The 22,237-nt window shown below is 44.7% G+C and overlaps 1 protein-coding gene across 2 annotated transcripts in view; it reads right to left on the reverse strand.

Moving 5' to 3' along the window:
• Window positions 1-22,237, reverse strand: part of RGS6 (regulator of G protein signaling 6) — a 964,496-nt gene that overhangs the window by 175,935 nt on the left and 766,324 nt on the right. For both annotated transcript variants that reach the window (XM_069208950.1, XM_069208949.1), the window contains exons 13-14: window positions 21,477-21,587; window positions 248-373 (exon numbers count right to left, since the gene is read on the reverse strand). In XM_069208950.1, the coding sequence (XP_069065051.1) occupies window positions 248-373; window positions 21,477-21,587 (237 nt within the window). The remainder of the gene's footprint in view (window positions 1-247; window positions 374-21,476; window positions 21,588-22,237) is intronic.

A 22,237-nucleotide genomic window follows, 5' to 3' on the forward strand; every position in this document is an offset into this window, starting at 1 on the left:
GAAACATTCACCCACAGCCATGAATCACCAGCATACGAATTCATCTGACACCAGTCCTGATTCTGTAACTCGTGGTTGGGATTTTACATGTATTTAGTGCATCTCATTTCAGGTTAACAGTACAACATTCCTTGTGTCGCATTGTTCAGCAGTGCACTCCCGCCCTTAGCCTCAGTATAAACACGGTCATTTCCTTCCTAGAGCTTCTAAGCATCTTCGGACCTGCAGCTTGCACCTCTGATCCTACCTGAGGTTTTCAGAGCTGAACTCTGACTCCAGGAACCGAAGAAACTGATCTCGCCCCATGGGGTCCTTCAGCATCTCATCCATGGAGAAGCCCCACCTCTTGACGCGCTGCACGCCCGGCTCCTTGCTGTTACCATAAAAGGAAAATGGAAACATTCAGATGATGGAGAGTATGGCCACAAATAACAGCAGAGATTGGAGCATTGAGAACATTGAATAACAAGCCTGTTACATCATTGTACATTGAGAAAGAACCACTTCCGGGTGCTCACCACAGCGGGGGAAGGGTGGGAGGATTGGGGAAGGGTTGGGTGATCGGAGAGGTTACATCCTCCATGAAAGTACTAAGGGACACTTTGCGAGTTCCCTTGAGCTCTACTAGGCAAGGCCAGATTTAGCGCTGGTGGCACCCAGTGTGACAATATTTTTTACCCCCCCTCCCCCCAAATAACCTCCTCCTCGGATTCTCTCACTAGCAGCCGGCAAAAGTGGCCTTCATGTCTCCATAGCCCCTCTCACATACATCTCATTTGTTTTAAAGCACTGGTAAAGGCTGGATTAACTAACCCACTCAGCTATCCACATAAAATACTGATCCATTCTTTGCAGCAGGCACATTAACCCTCTGTGCTACTTTATGGCCTCCAAACGATCTCTAGACAAAACTCTGATCTCTGCCTCTAACAGGAACATCATTCACAAGATTTATCTTGACATTTTTGTTGCTGCCTGAAAGCTAGAGGCACAAGGAGCTCTGCAGCAGGTGCTTTTATATCAGAGTTATGCTAAACTTAGCGCCCGACCCTGGGGTCAGTGCCCCCAGGTCAGTGCCCGGTGCGGCTGCACCTGCTGCACTGCACTAAAGCCTGCCCTGCTACTAAGTACTCACTCCCTCACCCAACAGAGTTGCCCTTTCAAAAGAGCAAGTACTGGGGAAACAGGAAATGTTGGTCCATATTTTCTTGGTAGTTCCTCATTTTACTCCCTACTTTGAGCAGGTGGGCTCTCTGGGTGAAAGACACTAGATCCATGGAGTTACCGCAGATCTCATAAATCTGATGGGCCCATTGACTTGGAATTAAAACGCCACTCGTGATGAGGGCTTGGAGGAAGGACTGAATTAAAAATCTAACCAAGAGAGAAACAAGGATTTAAAGGAAGGAGACAAGAGGCATCAACGATACAGTTAACAAAGTAAATTGTTCGGTGCCTCGTCATAGAAGCATCAAGAAATGTTGATAATGATATAGGAAAAAATGTCAAAGTAAATACAACAGTATTAAAAATAAGTCCACAATTTACACCTACACTTTTTAGATGTTTTTATACAAGTTTGGTTGGAGATAATTCTATAATTTTAACATTCCCGGGTTTTGACACCTCTTACAAATTAAATTTATGTGTCTTACTCCTTACATCGAAAACCCCAGCTTCAGTATTTTCCAAAGTGCCATTTTACATCTACATATGTTCTGGTTTATTTTTATGTGTTCGTTATAACTTTAATAACAATGAAAAACTTTTCGGCAGAGCTGATTTCATTTCTATTGATGTCGGCTCTGCCCAAAGGGTGTTTCTAATGGTGAAGCCGGCGGCATTTCTGTCATCAGAAACATTGCATTCACATGTAGTCTAAATGAGGTCTCTCTTGGTTATTGACACCGCCTCAAATCTTGACATTTTCACCTACAAATCATTGATATCAGGTGTGTTGGGCTAATTAGTTCAATGGAATCTAAACAAGACGGCAACACTGTGGATGTAATAGACCATCACACAAGAGTCAAGGAATATAGGTGGTCATTTTGACATTGGCGGTAAAAACTGCCTACCGCCGCGGTGATGGCCGCCAAAATGCTGTCACCGCAGCTACCATCCATCCACCATATTATGATCACTGTCGGACGTCCCCCACAAGAAGGGCTGAAATCCGTCAGTGATCATGCTGGCAGACGGTGGTAAGCTGGCGCTGCTACCACCAGCACTGACACACCAGTTGAACGCAGCCAGCCATATTATGACAATTCATACGGCCTGGTGGTGCGCTGCTGGCGGTAGCAGTGCCTCTTCCCGTTCCCTGCCGGAAGACCTCCTCGACCAAGGTAAGTCAGGCTTCCGACAGTGGAGGGGGGTGGGAGTTTGGGGGGTGTTGTGTGTGTGTGTCTGAGTGTGTGCATGAATGTGTGAGTGAGTGTGTGAATGCGTCTGTGTGTGTTGTGTTGTTTGCGTGGTTGTATGCGTGTAAGTGAATGCGTGTAAGAATGGTGAAGTGAGTGCGTGTCTGCATGTCAGTGTGATTGTGTGTAAGAATGTGTGCGAGCATGTCTGGAAGTATGCGTGTATGCCAGTGTGGGTGAATGGGTGGATGCGTGGTGCGTGTCTGCAGGTGTGTGCGTGTGTGTGTTATGATCGGAGGGGGTGGAGGGTGTATTTGAATGTTGGGGTGGGGGTTAGTGTGTGTATGGGGGTGTGGGTGGGGGTGTGTGGATGGAGTGTGTGTGTGTGAAGTTCGGAGGGGGTGGAGGGGAGTGTGATATTCGGAGGGGGTGGGGGTAGTTTGGATGGAGGTTGTCAGGTTAGAGTTGGAGGGGTGGGGGGGCCGCCTACCGGTGACAGGGAAGGAATTCCCTGTCACCGCTAGGGCCTACCGCCATGGTTTTTGTGGCATTGCCAATGTCTTGGACTGGGGTTTTGAGTGGGTCAATGTGTTTAGGTTGACAGTAGCATACAAAACGTTTCCATTTTGCAGAATAACACTATCTGGTTGTAGGTTTACGTGATTCTTTTAAAATATCCATGCATTCTGGTGGTAGATTTAAGTAACCAAACTCTATGACTTGAGGAGCCATATCACCAGGTTGAGCGTTTTGGGGTCTATGCTTGATCTATCCTTGATTTTGAGTGAGAAGGTCCAGCGTGTTGGGGAGTTTCTCGTGCGGAACTACTGATAGATCCAGAAGTGTTGTGAATCCAACTTGACGTGCCCATGTGGGAGCTACAAGGATCATGGTGAGTGAGGTTTGTCTCAATTTGTGAACTAGAGACGGAATGAGTGGGAGAGGTGGAAAAGCATAAGCATTGCCCTTGCGCTGAGGGTCTGGGTATCTGGATGCAAAGTTTTGGCATTTTGTATTTTCTGTGGAGGCGAAGAGGTCTATTTGGCGTGTTCCCCACTTTTGAAAGTACTGGTGAAGGACATGTGACTGGAGTTCCCATTTGTGGACTTGTTGCTGCATCCTGCTAAGGAGGTCTGCAAACTGGTTGTCCATGTCTCGGGGATACCCTGCCACTAAATGAATGTGGTGGTGAATTGCTCATTTCCATATTGTCTGAGCAAGATGGGACAACTGAGAAGAACGTGCGCCCCTCCCCCTGTTTCTGCAGATAATACATGGTTGTCATGTTTTCTGTATGGACTAGAACCACTTTGTGGGACAGTTGTGGCAGGAAAGCCTTCATTGCTGAGAAAACTGCTTGCAGCTCCAAATAATTAATATGTGAAGCTTGTTAAATGGGATCCAATAGAAATTGTATTGCGAGGTTGCTGAGGTGAGCTCCCCAGCCTGTCTGTGAAGCATCTGTAGTCAGAGTGATCTGAGGCACAGGGTCCTAAAAGGGACGCCCCTTGGAGAGGTTGGTGGGATTCAACCATTGCAGAGAACGGTGAGTCTGGCAGTCCCACAACACTGGATCTTGGAGATGACCCTGTGCCTGAGACTACTGATGAGACAGACATTGCTGTAAGGGACGCATGTGTAGTCTGTCATGAGGAACGATGACAATGCAAGACACCATCATCCCTAATAGCTGCATTACTGTCCTCACTGTGTAAGTATGGTTTCCCTTTAATTGAGAAATCAAAGTTTGAAAAGTTTGAATTTGAGCTGGACTTGGATATGCTAACCCTATCTTACATAAGACTGTATCTGCAAAGGTTGGAGATGGGATTTGAGAAATCTGTTTGTGAATCCCAGAGTGTGAAGGCGGTCTACTGTGATCTGAGTGTGACGCTGACAGTGTTAGAACGTACTCACTTTGATGAGCCAATCTTCCAAGTAAGGGAAGACATGAATGTGTTGACACCTGAGGTATGCAGAAACTACTGCTAGACATTTTGTGAAGACCTTGAGCGCGGCTGTTACCCCGAATGGTAAAACCTTGACCAATAATGTTTCCCCACAATGTCAAATCTGAGGTATTTGCTGTATGCTGGATGAAAGGGAATATGAAAGTATGCATCCCTTAGATCTAAAGCTGTCATGAAGTCGCTTTGCTGTAGCGGTGGAATTACACCTTGGAGAGTGAACATATGGAAATGCTCAGGGAGAATGTAGAGATTTAGAGGTCTGAGATCTAGAATTGGCCTGAGTGATCCGTCCTCCTTTGGAATAAGGAAGTATACGGAGTATACTCCTGACCCTTGCTGTGAGGGGGACTGATTTCAAAGCCCCTTTGAGAAGAAGGGATTGCACCTCTTCTTTGAGAAGAGTAGGATGTTCTTGTGAGAATTTGTGAGTGCGAGGGGGAATGTTTGGTGGAGTGGAAGTGAGCTCCAGACTATAACCATGTTGGATAATTGAGAGAACCCACTGGTCTGTGGTGATATCTGACCATTGTGGGTAGAAAGTTTTGAGTCTTCTCCCTACTGGAGAGTTGTGAGGTGGTGGAAAGTGTAAGTAGTCACTGGTGTGCAGTCGAGGCAGCTCCTCTCGAGGTGGATGCCTTTCCTGGTCTTTGTTGCTTGCACCTCTGCAGGACGCTCTAAAGGAACCTCTATTGTAGAAATTGGAGCCTTGTTTGTTTTGGGAGGTGGAAGTCTCGGTAGAGGATAGTTTGAAGCAACTAAAATTGAAATGTGGGTGACAAAAATTATCACGTTGTGTGGTGGTGAGTAAAGTCTCCATAGCCTTTGCTGTCTCCAAGTCTTTTTAAAGTTTTTCTATGGTGTTGTCTACTTCTTGGCCAAATACGTGTTCCCTATCAAATGGCATGTTGAGGGCTGCCTGCTGTATTTCTGGCTTGAATCCTGAACACCTAGGCCAAGCGTGCCTACGTATAATGATACTAGTGTTAATTCCACATGCTGCTGTATCTGGGGCATCAGTTGCACACCTAATGGAATTATTAGAGATGGTTTAACCCTCTGAAACTATCTCTCATGCCCTTTTACGATGTTCCTCTGGGAGGTACCAGAGGAGGTCCTCCATTTCGTCCCAGTGGGCCCTGTCGATCGTGCCAAAAGTGCCTGTGAATTGGCGATACACCAATGATTGTCAGCTTGTGTAGCCACTCTTTTTCCCGCTGCATCTGGTTGTTTACTTTCCTTATCAGTAAAGGGCGCATCTCCTGTGGATTGACTATTAGCACATTTTTATGCTATACTGATGACTATGGAGTCAGGAGGGATTTGAACCCATATAAATAGAGGTTTTTGTAGGTGCCGCCTTGTATTTCTTATCCACCCTTGGGGTGATAAACACAGACATCAAGGGTTCTTTAAAAATATCATAGGCATGTCTAAGCATGCCTGGTAACATGGGTAAAAACTGAATCTCCTTATGTGTGGTAGTCATGGTGTCGAAGAGGAAATCCTCTTCAATAGGGTCAGTGTGCAGCTGGCCATTGTGGTATGCGCTGCCCTTGCTATGACCTGCTGATACGATGTTGTGTCTTCAGGTAGTGATGGCCGTGCTGGATATAAGTCAGGGTCATTTGGCAGGATGGGTTCTGGATCGTGTGAATCCCATGGGTCTATGTCCTGTGGCATGTCACCCAAATCATCTCCTTGATGTGGTGGTGAACCTTGTGGTGAAAACTGTGGTTCAATTAGTGGTTTAGGTGATTGGGGAGGTGATGGTGGGGTAGAAGGAAGCACTGGTGAGTGTGGTGGAGAAGGCTTAGGTTGAACTGAAGCCTTGCCATTGGAGACCTTTTAAGGAGGATGAGCAGTGTCCAAGGCCTCTTCAAAGGTGAGCTTCCTTTTGATTGGAACCGGGAGAAAAACAACTTTTCTCCCACTTCCTTTTTGAATATAGAGTTGGCGCTGCTGAGCGTCCATTATTTCTAAGATGTGCTCCACTGGTGAAGCTGCTTCAGAGGAATGAGTGGAGTCTCTGCAAGGCACAGTATTATGTTCCGAAAACTTCGGAGCTAAAGTCTTGTGTTGAGTTGAAGCTGTTGGTTCTGAAGTGGTTGCTGAGGGTTTTTGCTCGGTGCCGAAGCGCTTGGTTCAATGGATCTGCTCGACCCCAAGGCTGCCTGGGATGTTGCCGAGCTGAAGGTTGATGCCGAAGACGTCTTGGCTGTTTTTTGTGACGAGCATGGAGAGCGGGGCATTCAAAGATGATTTTCAGATCCGACCTTGGCCTAAAAGCAGGGGCAGTCCGGTGACCTGCTTCTGGGGCTTCTTTAAAGTCTTTGTGTTGGGTTTAGGGGCTGTACTACTCATGGGTTTTGTGAAGGTGACTGGCTGGCTCTCAATGTCAGATTGGACATCTGACTCCGAATCTTCGTTGGAGAAGGCCTCCTCCTAATCCGGCTCCTCCTGCGCATGTTCTTGCCCAAAGATATCCACATTGTCGTCTAGTGTTTTGGACTCCATCTCCAACCTACGAGCTCTTCGGTCCAGGAGCGTCTTCTTGGATCGAAAAGAACCGCAGGAGTTGCAGGTTTGTTTGTTGTGGTCCGGAGAGAGACACAAATTACACATCAGATGTTGGTCATGTAGGGGAATTTTGGGTGGCATTGAGGGCGAAAACAAAATGGAGTACGTTCCATTAGCCCTGCATACTCTGACACCATGTGGAAGATTAGGCCTGAGAAGGGCGCCGGTGCCCCAAAAGGCGGTATGCCGGCTCCCAGGTACGAAAATTCGGCCAGACTGGGAAATATACAGAAAACTCAATTGAATTACAATACTGTTGCTTGAAGAAAGATGAAGGAGAACAGTTCGGAACGGAACAAGCTGAGGAAATACCGGAGCAAGAGGAACACACATCTGAACCTGATGGCGGAGAGAAAACAATCTAACAAAGGACTCAATGCTCATGCGAAGTATCACCGAGAGGAGTCACCACTCGATCTTGTGACTCAAAAATGGCAGACTTATGCAAAGCATGTGTATCTTGGACATAACACTAGATGGCAGACTTATGCAAAGCATGTGTATCTAAAGCCATCAAACATATTGCTACCAAAGTTAAGTAACTTTTTGCTTGGATGGATGCACCTTCTTGTAGCTTCGTCACCTCCTGAGTGAATCCGAAAGCTATACCTACCTACAAGTATTAACTAGTACATGTTAAATAACATAATGGTATGACATAAATTGGAAAAAGTACTATTCGCTGCATGCCTGAGATGTGAGGCAACAGTGCTTTTCAAAAGTATGCAATGACGACAATGTAGCTGCCTGACATGTTGGCAACCTGTGTGCCTCTCATGAGAGCCATGGAAAGGGCCATGGCCATAGTGAAATGAGTATGAATGCCCTTCAGAGGGTTTTTCTTGATGAGGGCATAGCAGAGCTGGATACAAAGGAAGAACCAAAGCAAAAGAGTACATTTTGTCATTGTATTGCCCTTTTGAACTCTAAAAAAGGAGATAGCCCTTAAAGGTAGCCTCTACATGTCTTTGCCGTGAGAGGAACAACTCTAATTACAAGATGATGGAAAGTCGACATTTAAAGGGTTTGGTGGTTGGTGACAACACTGAATGGTCGCCTAGATGATACTTGTGACCTCATCAGCTAGGCAAAAGACTCCAGCTGGTACCCCTTGATCTCCATGTGTGCCAACACAGTGTTTGGGGAAGGGGGTGAGGATCTGTCCATCCTGCTGGGAGAACAGGCATTTACGATAAAGGAGGAGACAGCCAAATGCTGTGTACCAACAGATCAATGTACCAGATCCTCATTAGCAAATCTGGGGTGAATCAGAGCCTGTTGTGCTCGATTCTCGAGCATTTTCCTCAGTGCAGTTGACAGAAACATTAACAGCAGAAATGTGTACAGTAAGTCCTGAGACCAGTTTTCAATTCAATTCAATATTATGTACTTCACTGATTAATAAAATCATTATAAAATGAAAAAGATTAAAAAAACAGTGCTCAACCCATATATCATGGTAATTTAATTAAAATACTTTAACAAATGTTTTAAATTCACACTTACTTTTATGATCAAACAATTTTGCTGCCACTGGTTGCACCTGAAGCCATTACCCAGAGAAAATTTTAGAGGGCAGGGTATGGCACAAAGACAAGGGCACCCCTGTTCCCGGCAGTGACAAAGACATCAACCAATGGAAATCACTATTTTGGGAAGATCACCTTAGCCACTTCAGAGTGTAGCTCCCATTTGTGGTTCTCCAGTGAGAAACCATTGAGAGAACACCTCCACATTGAGGGAGCATGCAAGGTGTGTTGCTACTGGAAAGATTTCCCATCACTGGGCCCACTTCCATAGAATAATCAATTTCCATATATGGTCCATGACCCCATGGTGTCCAGTCTATTGAAATAATAGATCTTGGTGGTGTTGTTTGACAGAATATCTATGTTGCCCTCTGAGAAGGCAACACGGACAGCACATTTCTGTGCACATGCTACTCCACTGTAGAAAAAAGGCCCTGTGTCTTCATATTGCCCAGATGAACACCCTAGCCCAGCAAGGAGGTGTCTGTGACCATAGTTGCCTAGGGACTGCAGGAGTGCATCCACCCATGCAGATCCCGATGCAGTGAAAGGAAATCTTCACCTGATAATTCTTTTACTGCCTCAGACACCACTGGAGCACTCTTATCCTCCAAGGCAACAACGAGATGCAAAAGGTCATGAGCCCCCCTAGGTGCAAGACCTGCAAGAGAAAAGAAGGGCTTCCTAATTATTGCAACACACACCGCCTTAATACACCTCAATAACAGTCAGCCTCTGTGTAAGAGTGAGGTAAGATGTCTAGATGTTAAAGGTAATGTCAAGCTAGTGGAGAAGAGTCCTCATCTGCTGAGATATTCTTGGACCACCATTAGGACTGGTCCTTCACCAGCCAGTCATCCAAGTACAGGAGCTATGGACATTCACAGTGAAGCTACCTTGACCGCCTGCGGCTTGTCAAAACTTGTAAGGCTGTCATCAGGATGGGAGGAATGCAAACGGATACTTTTGGGATCCCACCGTGAACCTCTCAGAGTGCCAGTGGTGAGATTTGTGAGATTAAATTATGCATTCCAGAGATCCAGGGACACTAAACAATCTAATAATTTCAAGGTCAACAGGACTTGTCTCAGGGATAACATCTTGAAATTGTCTTGCTGGATGAATAGGCTCAAAAGGAAGGGAGCAAGGATAGACCTCAGGCTAGACCTCAGGCTGTCATCCTTCTTGGAGAACAAGAAGAATAGAGAGCAAAATACCATTCCACTCTCCTACAGAGCCACCACTTCAGTGTCCCCTTTTTCTATTAAGTGAAGGACTTATGCCTCCAAGATTGAAAAATGATCAAGCGACCATGCTCTGAAGGAAGGAGGCTGGTCTGGTGGGGATGATAGGAATGGTGTAGCCCCAGAAAATCAGCTAAAACACAGAGTGGTCCTTAGTGATTCCCACCAACTGTGTGACAAATAGGAGACTCTTACCCAACACAAGATGATATATTGTTATCTGCCCCTGCCTAAAAAGGAGAGATACATTTTGCAGAGCCTTTTGGATGGGCTGAGACTTTTGCTGTTATCTCGAATGGAGAGCCCTAGAATAGGCATAGAACTTCTGATACTGTTGGTGAATTTATTGTGCAGGGAGGCCAAACCTAATGCATGGAATGCATTGGAGCATCTTAACGCCGTGTGACAGCTGTATACATACAATCACTCCTTGTAAAATTTCAGAATTCCTGAAAATTTATAAATGCATCCCAAAACCTGGGTATGGGTTGGAGATTTTTTTTAATTCTTTGTGAATCAAGTCATTTATATCTTTAAACATTTTTGAAGTGTTGCATGTTTTTGAAACCTGGTGACCTCTTTAGAATTAAGGGGGTGATATATAGTTTGGTGGACAGGGTACTCCATCACAAATGCAACCAAAATACCCTGCCTGCCAATACAATGCTCTGCTCGCCATATTTAAGGCCAAGAAGACCACCAGCTGTCCATCAACGGAATGCCTGTTGGCTCCATTGACAGAAAGCTTCCTCCGAAAAGTTGACAGAGTAGGGCTATTGGAGGAAGTGAATTACATTGCACACCATAATAAGGGTAGATGGGTGATGTTCTTTTTAAGTCTCGCCTAGGCAGCGCCTGCACTGTCTCTTCGAGATATGTTGTATTTAAAATATGGGCTATAAGTTCTGCCCGGCTTTGTAATTGGGTCGTTTTATTAACTTTCCTAAATGCTTACTACTCCCTCCTTCTGCACTTTTGCAACCTCCCATGAGAATTGCTCCTGTTAAATGTGGGCTTACTCTTTTTTTAATTTAGGTTCCTTTGCTACGTACTATTTTTTTTTAGTTTCCCTCGGCTCGTGTATCAGCACAGCGCCCGCTTCACGGATGCCGTGCTCTAATGTTTCCAATGGCATTTGCATTGTTGAACACTTTTGTTTGTTCGCGTTCATGGCAGTACGTTGTTTCTTCCTCTTTCTTGTTTTAAAACATATTGCTGTTTCTTTGCGATGTCTGGGGTGGTTCTTTTTTATGTACTTTTTTTGCACTTTTATGGAGCACAAACTTGACACAAAGGTGTTGGAGTGCTTTGTTCACTTTTTTGCAGTGTTATATAGCACAAACTTGACACAAAGGTATCATTATTTACTTTTTTTCACTTTTATGGAGCGCGAACTCAACACGAAGGTATTGGAGCACTTTATACATTTTTTTGCAGTTTCATATAGCGCAAACTTGACACAAAGGTATTAGAGTGCTTTACATGACCACTGGTTACATTACACAAGGACACATTCATTTTTGGTAGCAAGGGGAGATTAAGTGATTTGTCCCAAATCACAGTATGGGGAGCCAGTGCTGAGACTTGAACAGTGTTCCCCAGCTCCAACGACAGCAGCTCTAGCCATATGTGTTGGGGACGGGGGCAGTCTGGTTTTGGGTTGCAAGTATCCGCTGCGTCTCAGAACGGAGGGAGGCAGGACTGGAAACAACTCGTATGGAATGATAAAGGTTGCTTGTGAAAACCAGTGATTGTTCGTAAAAGGGCCATCGGCAGGCGGCATTTCATCAGATGACGATCTCCGGGGCATCTGGCATTCAAAGTAAACAAATGCACATTTTTCTGCTGCTGTTTTATATTACAGTCTACAATGGGATTTCATTGCAAAGCTCTACTTTTGCTCCAAATTATTCATTGTTTGCGAAGCGTTCGCCAGTTACCTTGCCTCTTAACGCGTCATGCGGGCCTTCAGTGGTTATGATTACTCAAGGACAGGCTCGCTACTGTGGGCTTTTGTTCCAATACCACGTTGATGTCGGTGGGTAGTTTGTGTGGTGTGGGCTATCTTCACAGAGGTTGCTTGTAAGGGCGGAGTTACTGTGTCCTCCCTAGCATAACTTCAACAATGCTAAGTGTGTAGTGGAGTGTCTGTTCATACATCCACCACACTCCAAACCAAAACACATCAGTCAAAGACATTGTCCTTTACAATGGCAATAGCTCTAACTCTCACAAATGCTAGACCTATTGCATTGCAAATGCTTGTTTCTGTGTCACTGCCAGGTTTTACTTGACAGAAAAATACAAATAGTGACCCACGAGCCCAGGAAAAATACTCCTTGGGTGTGGGGATCATTAGTCTCTTGTTTTTCATGACATGAAGGAGCTTTATTGATGAATTTCCCCCCAGAATCAATGCAAAAGCGGAAGACGGAAGGGGGGTTTGACAACTTGGAGCCTCTAAGAGTGACTGCAGCTCATAACTCTGTTACTAATTATACAATCGATCTCTGTGAATGGACATTTTGCAATCACCCCATACATTTCAGCAGGCAATTCCTGGGGTGGGGGTGGGGGGGTAGGGTGGTTTTTGAATACAGCCGCTTCTGGAGCCTCTGCACTGTCTCCAGCTCCCTGAGGTTAATTGTGAAGCATGGGCTTCGAGAGAGGGAGAGAGATATCCAGAGACAGAGGGAGAATACATGGAAAAAGAGAAAAAGAGAGATAGAGACAGGGAGAGAAAGAGAGAGAGATAGAGACAGAGAGAGGGAGAGAGATATCCAGAGACAGAGAAAGAATGAATGGAAAAAGAGGGAGAGAGAGAGAGGCAGAGAGGCAGAGAGAGGGAGAGAGAGGCAGAGAGACAGGGAGAGGAAGAGAGAGGGAAGGAGAGAGAGGGAGGGAGAGAGAGAGACTGAGGGAGAAAGAGGGAGAGAGAGGGAGGGAGAGAGACTGAGGGAGAGAGAGGGAGAGAGAGGGAGGGAGAGAGACTGAGGGAGAGAGAGAGGGAGAGAGACATAGAGAGGGAGAAGGAGAGAGGGAGAGAGAGAGACTGAGGGAGAGAGAGCGGCAGAGAGACATAGAGAGGGAGGGAGAGAGAGGGAGGGAGAGAGAGAGACTGAGGGAGAGAGAGGGGCAGAAAGACATAGAGAGGGAGAGGGAGAGAGAGGGAGGGAGAGAGAGACTGAGGGAGAGAGAGGGGCAGAGAGACAGAGAGGGAGAGGGAGAGAGAGGGAGGGAGAGAGAGACTGAGGGAGAGAGAGGGGCAGAGAGACAGAGAGGGAGAGTGAGAGAGAGGGAGGGAGAGAGAGAGACTGATGGAGAGAGAGGGGCAGAGAGACAGAGAGGGACAGGGAGAGGGAGAGAGAGGGAGGGAGAGAGAGAGGCAGAGAGACATAGAGAGAGAGAGGGAGAGAGACTGAGGGAGAGAGAGAGGCAGAGAGACAGAGAGGGAGAGGGAGAGAGAGGGAGGGAGAGAGAGAGACTGAGGGAGAGAGAGAGAGGCAGAGAGACAGAGAGGGAGAGAGAGAGAAAGATAGAGGCAGAGCGAAAGAGAGAGAGAGGGAGGGAGAGAGGCAGAGAGACAGAGAGAAGAGGGAGGGAAAGGGAGAGAGAGAGACAGAGAGAGAGAGACAGAGAGAGAGAGAGAGAGAGAGAGATATCCAGCGACAGAGAAAGAATGAATGGAAAGAGAGAGAGAGAGAAAGAAGGAGCGAGAGACAGAGAGAGAGAAATACCCAGAGAGAGAGAAAAAATGAATTGAAAAAGAGAAGCAGAGAGAGAGGGAGGGAGAGACAAAGAGAAGCAGAGAGAGAGGGAGGGAGAGGGGGAGGAGGGAGCGAGCAGGGCTGGTTTGTACATTTTTGGCAGGCTGGTTCTGATTCGCAGTTTGGTCCTAAATGGTGCCATAAAACTGTCCGATGCCCAGAGCCACGGAGGTGCTTAGATGTGTCAGCATCCTGGTGGTCTTACCACTGACACCGCTGCCAGTCATGCCAGACTCTGCATGCCGAGTGGACGGAGAGCATCGACGAGCCCAATGTAGTATGCACGCGGCCAAGTTTTACGATTATAGCTTTTGTCACAGGAAGATTGCAATTTAACATCCCCTACAGTACATTTCTTTCCTGGAATCGGGTTTTAATTTGTTTAGAACATGCTTGTTACTTGCATTCTACTAAAGGTTGCAGAATACATTATTACAAACCCGGCACCGAGTGGAGCACTAATTAGACGAATGGCAGTCCCTAATTTGGCTGTTTTTAGGTCCTGCTACAGACAGCTTGTGGTGTCTGTTGTAAATGGATCATTCTCAGCACATTATGCATGATTATGCTTGCGTAGAGTGAGCCCTTTGCCCGTGGTTTGATGGCTTTGTAGGGTAGCTCATGCCCCTCACCTTGCTTTTATGGCTTTCCTCCCTGTTCTTGTGTTTGTCCGCCCAGGAGCATTTCAGTTTTACAGTAATCTGATTACAAGTATTGTATCCTTTCACCACTGATTTACGAGAACTTTTTTTTCTTAACCTTTGAACCTGTATGGGAGAGCGCGCCTTTCCTCGTCTCTCCTTGTGTACTGCTTCTTTCCATCCTCCCTCTCCTGCGCTCTTGTTGCGCTCTTGCCTCTGTGACCTTGTTTCCCCTTCCACTTCCCTCGCTAGAGTGCCCCAAGCCCCCAGCATGCTGCTCTCTACTCTCCCATCCCACCCCACCTATCCAGCTGCAAAGTCCTTCCAGGCTGCTCGTTGCCTTTTTAGGTTCAGCATAGCTGCCCACCAACGCTGCTTTTCCCGCGTGTTAGTATCTACGCGGGCTTTTAACCACGCCCACCTCACGCCCAGCACTTTCACTCGTTGAGAGGACTTGCCTTTCAAAAATCTTTTGATGACATTGGTAAATGCTTTACGTTTGTCCCTCCTTGGGACAGTTTTGTTACCGCCTTGGGGCCGACCCTCTTGCATGGATAATTGCATGTTTGTCGATATGTTTGACTGCAAGCAAACTTATTTTTTCTTTTGTGTCTTTCTTTCGCGCTCACTCTCATGGCGACTGTGGCGCTTTGAATTGACTTGCTTATGCCAACTGTTACATTTTCAATTAATGTGGCAAGAAAAGTCCAGTTAGGAATTTACAATGCTAATAGCTCTAACTCGAGCAAACGCGAGACCCATTGCATTACACATGCTTGTTTATTGCTCCTGTACTCTTTCCTTTGCCATTCTAAATGTTGGCCATGTTGCAACAGTCAAAATGGCCACAGATATGAAATTGATGCAAACACCAACCTGCGGTTCGACACCCATCTTGGAATGACTTAACGTCCATGCATATGTCATGGCACATGCACACATACACACACACACACACATATATAGATGCCTCATTAGCCATTTTGGAATGACTATTCTTTAACATAAAGTGCATTCAAAGATGTTTTTCCAAGCACCCACATGCGTGCAGTCGTGCATGACACATTCATACGTTTGCATTGTAACACACCGGCAGCCATTTTGTCATTAGCTACTGCCAATACAAACAAACATTTGAAAAGCCAATAACCTGGCATTTTGAAAGCAAGACCTATTGGTTTTGCCAAAGCCTGTTTGAGTATTCAGTGGAAAATCCTGTGATGTCAGCATACTCAGTTTCCTGCTGTAAAGAAAAAGTACAGCTTTCCTTGAGACTGCTGTTCCTTTTTAGAACATTTCACTAATAACCAGGGGCGGCTCCTCCATTAGGGCGGAGGAGTGTTGCCCCCCGCCAGCAGCGGCAGTTGAAGCTGCAAGATCTTTACAAGAAAAGGATAATAAACTTTGTTTATTATCCTTTTCTTTTGAAGGGGCAGGGCCACGGGGGTAGAGAGCAGCAAGGGGGGAGTGCTCAGCACTCCCCCTCACTGCTCATGTATGTTTGGCCAGCCGCCTCGGGCCAGCCAAACACATGCGCAGTAGCTCTCTCAAGCCCAGCAACGCAGTTGCTGGGCTTGAGAGAGCCTGCACAGGCTCCCAGTCTGCCTGGGAGCGCCCTGACTAGGCGCTCCCAGCCAATCACGATGCTGCTTTGAGCAGCGTCATGATTGGCCGCAGGGCAGGCTCGGAGTCTGTGCCTGCAGCAGGGGCGAGGGACAGAGGAGCGGTGCACGGCGGAGGAGGTAAGTGTTTTTATTTTTATTTTTTCTTAAATTTTAATTTACAAACTCCCCCATCTCCCCCATCCCAGCGCCCGCGTCGCCCCTTCCCGGTGTCACGAGCCATGACTGCTAATAGCCTGTTTCACATAGTGCTTGATCCCATACCTCTGGCACTTCCAAGCATTCAGTTACTGACCTTGGAAACATGAATGGCTGAGCTAACCTTCCTGGGATTCAAACCCCTGATCTTCAGCTCACAACAGAGGTTAGTATTAAGCATTAACACACAGAAGCATCTTGCTTAGTGAGTTCACTTTACTAAAGTCAATAATTTAATTTAGCATATTTAAAAAAATACATTCTTTTACAGTTTCCCAGTTGCGATAACTTTGACAAATATCTGGTGCTGACCCGCAAGTAAGACACACAGAACAATTCTCAGCACTGTCTATGCTAATGTTCTTCTATAGAAGGAAGGCAAGAAACTAGAACTTTACGTCACCATATATAATAGAACTAGCTGGCAATAAATATATTTAAAAATCCTTCAGAGGGATCGTGTTTCTTTTATTCCTCACTGTCACAAACATGTTTTATATTTCATGCTTTCATTTCAGTGCAGTGTTATTGTTTAGTTAATGTCATTAGCTACCTGTTTTGGAAATAGGATACTGTACAATGCTCTCGACCGAGATGTTATATTCTAAGTTCTCTCTGAAAGTTCTCTCTGAAATATTTTTACTTAGTTCTGGTAACTGGTTGGACGGTTTATTACCATTTGGACTGAAGGTCAGGTGGAATTATAAAAACACATAAATACCTATAGATAAACTTTACTTCTGTTCTTCTAAACGAGCCACGCCTTTGCTAAATAAACCTGCCTCTAATGTTCGCATTGCACTCTCGTTGTGACATCACCAGTCACCTGGAATAAGAAACTGGTGCAGCTACCTAACTGTAATGCATTATTACAGATGGGTTGCAAAGTCGCAATGTCTGACGGTTGAATGGGTAAAAGGCAGGTTAGGCATAGATATAGAGAGTAATTTTTTATAGACAGTCAGTATTTTATTAACACAATGTGCAAGTAGTCAAACATTGTAGTCAAGCTATATAATGGACATGTCAAATAGCCTTTCAGAGGAGTGTAGGCTCTATGGCCCTCATTACAACATTGGCGGGCGGCAGTTGTAACCGCCGTGCAGCCGCCAATGCGGCCGCACTCCCGCGGTGGCCATTAAGACATCCCCACTGGGCTGGCGGGTGGAAACCTAGTTTCCGCACGCCGGGTCAGCAGGGATGTCGGCCGCAACACGGGAGCCGGCTCCAAATGGAGCCGGCGGTGTTGCGATGGTGCGACTGGTGCAGTTGCACCCGTCACGCTTTTTACTGTCTGCTATGCAGACAGTGAAATGCTCCATGGGGCCGTGGCAGGGGCCCTGCGACTCCCCTTTCCGCCAGCCTTTTCATGGTGGTTCTTACCGCCATGAAAAGGCTGGTGGGAGGGGGTCTCGTAATCCCCTGGGCAGCGCTGCAAGCAATGCTGCCCTGGCGGATTACAACCGCTGGACCAATGTGGCGGTAAACCGCCGGTCCCGGCGGTGCAACCGCCGTGCTTCCGCCGCGGTCGTAATCCCAAACTTTGCACCGCCAGCCTGTTGGCGGTGCAACCGTCGAAACAGCCCTGGCGGTCTTTGACCACCAGGGTTGTAATGAGGGCCTATGTATCACCCACCCATGTGCTGGAGAACCTTAAAACACAGTACCATAGCAGGGAGTATAATCCACTCATCAAAGGCACACTATACATAGTGTTTTGATTTGGTTTCTTTAATTAGTGTCGCGCTGCTCCTCCAATTAATATCTTTTCAAACTTATTTTGAAGCTGGTTTCAAAATGCATTCCTGCCCATGTATGTTGAACCGAATGCTTTTTGGGGTTTTCACTATCTCTTCATGAGGGACTTGTAGCTATAAGCAAATCAACATTACAATTACACCTATGGATTTATGTACAAAAATCATGTTTCAGTAATAACTAATTCAAGCCTAGTTAGTCCTTCTCATAGTTCATAAGAGACTACTATACCCTTGTGCTCTGCAAATCATAGCCTCCTCGCGGCACCTTTGTAAGGTTTTGCTGCTCACAATTAAGCGTACGGTTGAAACTAAAGACATGGGTCTGATTTAGAGGGTGGAAGACATCTGCCAAAAAGCAGTGGAAATCCTGTTTACACCTTTTAGATTGTATCAATACATTTTAAATGGGGCACTTTTTGGCACCTGGTCCACATCAGCATCTCCCTGAATCCAAACACGTATGTCTTATTCTCATTCGCCATTCGACATTCTCTTTAGTTCCTATGACTCACTACTTGGGGTTCCTCGTGCAGCTGTTGCTACGCCTACACAAAGGAATCCCCAATGAGAAATTGTATGCCTTGTTTAATCCCTCTGGTTTTAAGGTTTCTAAAATGGCAATTCATGAGCAAGTTCTAGGCAACAGTTTGTCAGCCACATCCTGGGCCAATGAAATGATATCACACCGGAGAACCAAGTTATGCGGACTAGGAAGCCTATTGTAGTCCACTTCATGCTTATTTTATACGATTCTCACTTATGAAATCTTACACACTGATGCATCATATTGGGGATTCTTATTACTCTGTTGAAATAAATGCAGCTTTCAGAGGTTTTGGTGATGTGGACATGAATTTGTGTTATTAGAGAGACCCATTGCATTTGATCTCTTAATCAAATGGCTATATACACTATCTGGCTAACACCGTCACCTATCTAAATTGCTGATTAATCAAACGTTGGTGGCTAGGTAAGCTTTTTAAAATGTCTGGTGCAGCATTAGACCGAGTGTGTATAGTTTTAATAACTTTTTATCAGTTTTAGCTAGGAAGAATTTTATTGGAGTCCACAAATTGTGCAGCAAGCAAGCAGGTTATGGTCAGGTTGCTTCCACTTGGATTTAAAGAGATTTACAAACTTGAAATCTATGATATGTTTGGCTGAGTGCATGGAAGTACTACATTTCAACAAATAGATAGTGTTTTAAAACCCACTATTTCTCTCTATTACCAAAATATGGTTGCTTGCAAATAATACCACATTTGCCACAGCTCTGAATACCACAGTGTGCTTTCTCACACCCATAGTCTGGATGGTATTTTGGATCTTATTTATTTTCCTTCCACTAAAAAACCTTCTCAATCTGCATCTTCTTTGTATCCTCCATCTTATCGCCATTACTCGTAAATCCATTACATTTCCTGCCCTCACCTTCCTTCCCCCTCTCTGCCTCTTTTTTTTGGAATTCCAAACATGTCTCTCCGGCCCATGTGGCAGCTTTTGATCCTAATTCAGGACAGTTGCTGGATGATTTCTCTACTTTGTTTTTTAATATTGCCTCTTCTCTTCTTCCTGGTTCAGTGTCCTCTGTTCCAGACTCTCTTGCCCCACTGAAAGGTTCTAAATCCACTGGAAACTTCCTCAGGCTTGGGTTATGAGTTATGTTTGTTTTGCACTTCTGTTCATCATTTGGATGCATAAGGCACAAGCACCAGACAGATTGCCACTTGTGTCATTTTCATCCATTCATAGCAGGTACAACCCCAAATGAAAACAGCAAAATACTCTTTCTTTAAAGTCCTTTTTGGTTTAGGCTTGTGATGCCCATTGATTATTTTCAACCCACAATAGTGTGCTTTCCTCTCCTGATACTGGCTCCTCTCTTTCATCTAATGGATCTGCTAAAGATTCTGCAGCTTACTTTAAAGCTAAGGCCCCAAATATATGTGCCTCATTCTCCTCTTCTTCAATTTCTTGAACCTTCATTGATTTTGTAGCTCTGAACCACATTCCCCATCTGTTTCTGATATCTACCTGCATTGTCTTAATTCGTTTTCCTTTTTTTCTGACTCTGGAGTCATAGCCATTTTTCGGGTGATTTAACCTACTATTTCGCACACAGATCTCTTCCATCTACTCTAGTTAAGTCTCTTTTTTGTTCTGTTGCCCCAACTTAGTCTTGTTATTTTTTATTTCTATCTTCCTATTGCCTCTGTTTACTTTCTTAATAAACAGTTATTATTCCTCCCCTGTTAAACAAATCTTCTTTTACTCAAACGATCTTTCTAACTACAGACCTATTTCTTCACTCCCTTTACTTAAAAAAATGTCTTTAAAACATGTTTTCTCCTCTCAACTCTTAACCTTTCTTTATGACCACAGTATGTCACTTGTACAATCTGGTATTGTGGTCCTTCCTCTAAAACCTATTTACTTTCAGTTACTAATTTTCTTCTCTGATAAACAATAAACAATCCTCTAGTTTGATCCTTCTTAACCGTCGTGCTGCTTTGGGCAAGGTGGATGATCAAGGGCTTCTTTATGTTTTTTCCTCTTTGGGTATTAGGGAATTTGCTGGTTCACATCCTATCTTTCTGATTGTTTTTTTTTGTTTTTTGTTTTAATTTTCATGTAATGGTGCTGCTTCTACATTCTACCCACTCTACTTCACGGTTCCAGAGGGATCAGCTCTAGACACCCTCCTTTTCTTTTTACGTACTGTTTCTCTATTTCATTTTGTTTATGGCCATGGTCTGGACTCTCATATTTATGTGGGTGATTCTCAGTTTGTCTTTTCCTTTTCTTCTTTTTCTATCTCTCTTCAGGAACATATCTCAACTTGCCTGGCTGCAATTGATTCTTGGACGACTTCTTACTTTCTTGAGTTTACTCCTACTAAAACTGAATTTATTTTCTTTCTGGCCTACTCAACTTGCTCTACTCTGGCTGTTTACTTCTCTTCTGTTTCCATTCCTTAAGCCTCCTTTGCCTGAAACCTGTGTTGTCTAAATTTTCCTCAGACATTTCTCTTTGGATTGCTTAAGTTATATAAGCTTGCTTTTTCCAAGTGTCAAACATTTGCAAAATTAAACAATTTATTCCCTCTTCATCGTTGAAGTTATTTCTTCAAATGATGGTGTCTTCCAGCCATTACTATAGTGCATCTCTGGATGTGCGTCTGCCTAAATACATCACATCCTCTATAGATGCCCCTTCCTATATGATTCACCTCAGACAGCTTCAGTTCTTCCTACAGTGCAAATTGTGTTGGTTATGTCTTTACATGTTACCCTCATTTGGCTTCTCTTTATTGCTCTTCTCGAATTTCTCCATATGTTCTTCATCACACCTTGGGTTTTGCCTCCCAATGTCTATTAGTCACACCTCCCCATCCTGGTGCCTTATCTCATTTCATTCTTTGAGTTCCTGACACCTTGACTTTGGCACCAACTTCAGGTGTCAGTAAAATGTGCTCCTTCATTACATTTGTTTAAACTTCTCTTAAGGTGTCATTTGCTGAATACTTGCTACTGGACTTTACCTGACCATTGCCAAGAATAACCCTTACATTGTCTTTGTACTGTTATACTGTTAAGTGCTATTGGTAAAAGTGGTTTAATAAATAAACTATAATAGTGCAAACGTTGTGAATATCTTTGGTAATTCTTGGTGCCAGTTGTCTATATGTCTGTGGTACGTATAATTGGTTATAACCTCTTAATACCTCTAAATGTGCCAGTTCTAGGATGCTGTAAGACAACCATTGCACCCACAGACCAGTCAATAATGAGATTCTAATTCTTACCTCATTTCTAAGTCCCAGAGCGTCATGTCATCGCTTATCCATGGGTTGGAAGGATCTGCCGGGGTCAGGAAGGGGTCAAATTCTACATATTGTTCCGAGAATGCAATGAAGCTGCAAAATCAAAGCGGAAGAATATTTCAATCATACAAGGTTCTCATGATCAATTAACAAAAAAGAAAACAGCCTGCACCCACAGATTTCTTGTTCATTTGGATTTGTTCCATCCCATGAGAAGACATGTACTTTTTATTACAGAAGGCACAGTTCATATGTCAAGATGTACTTGTCTAAGTCCTACATATTCAATATGCATGAGAAAGACAAAATCTGCCACATATTCTTTGACATCATTAAATTCCATCTTTGCAATGCAACAGTATTTAAATCATGTCACTTCTACCAGTCCCTTTTTTAGAATATTCAAATGTTACTTTGTTACAATTCTAAATATATATTTAGACTCTAATATAAAGGAGATTGGGACCAGAAGATTCACAATAATTTAGTGGATGGTCGGTCTGCCCTCTTCGCGGCTTCCCACCTCACTTATAGGTCAGTGAAACCTGGTTTTCCTGGTGACTGAGCCACCTCCTCTTCCGTCTGTATGAAAACCATTGTGCGATCCAACACTCACCGGAATGTTGTTGGAAGGGCGGTCCTATGTAAGACATCTCCTCCGACACTACTATGTCAAGACTGATATTTAGACGATGGTGGTCCCATCCTGCAACAAATTCCCTGTGGCACTCGGATAATACTCC

Source organism: Pleurodeles waltl, chromosome 9, assembly GCF_031143425.1.
Source record: "Pleurodeles waltl isolate 20211129_DDA chromosome 9, aPleWal1.hap1.20221129, whole genome shotgun sequence".
Taxonomy (NCBI): Eukaryota; Metazoa; Chordata; class Amphibia; order Caudata; family Salamandridae; genus Pleurodeles; species Pleurodeles waltl.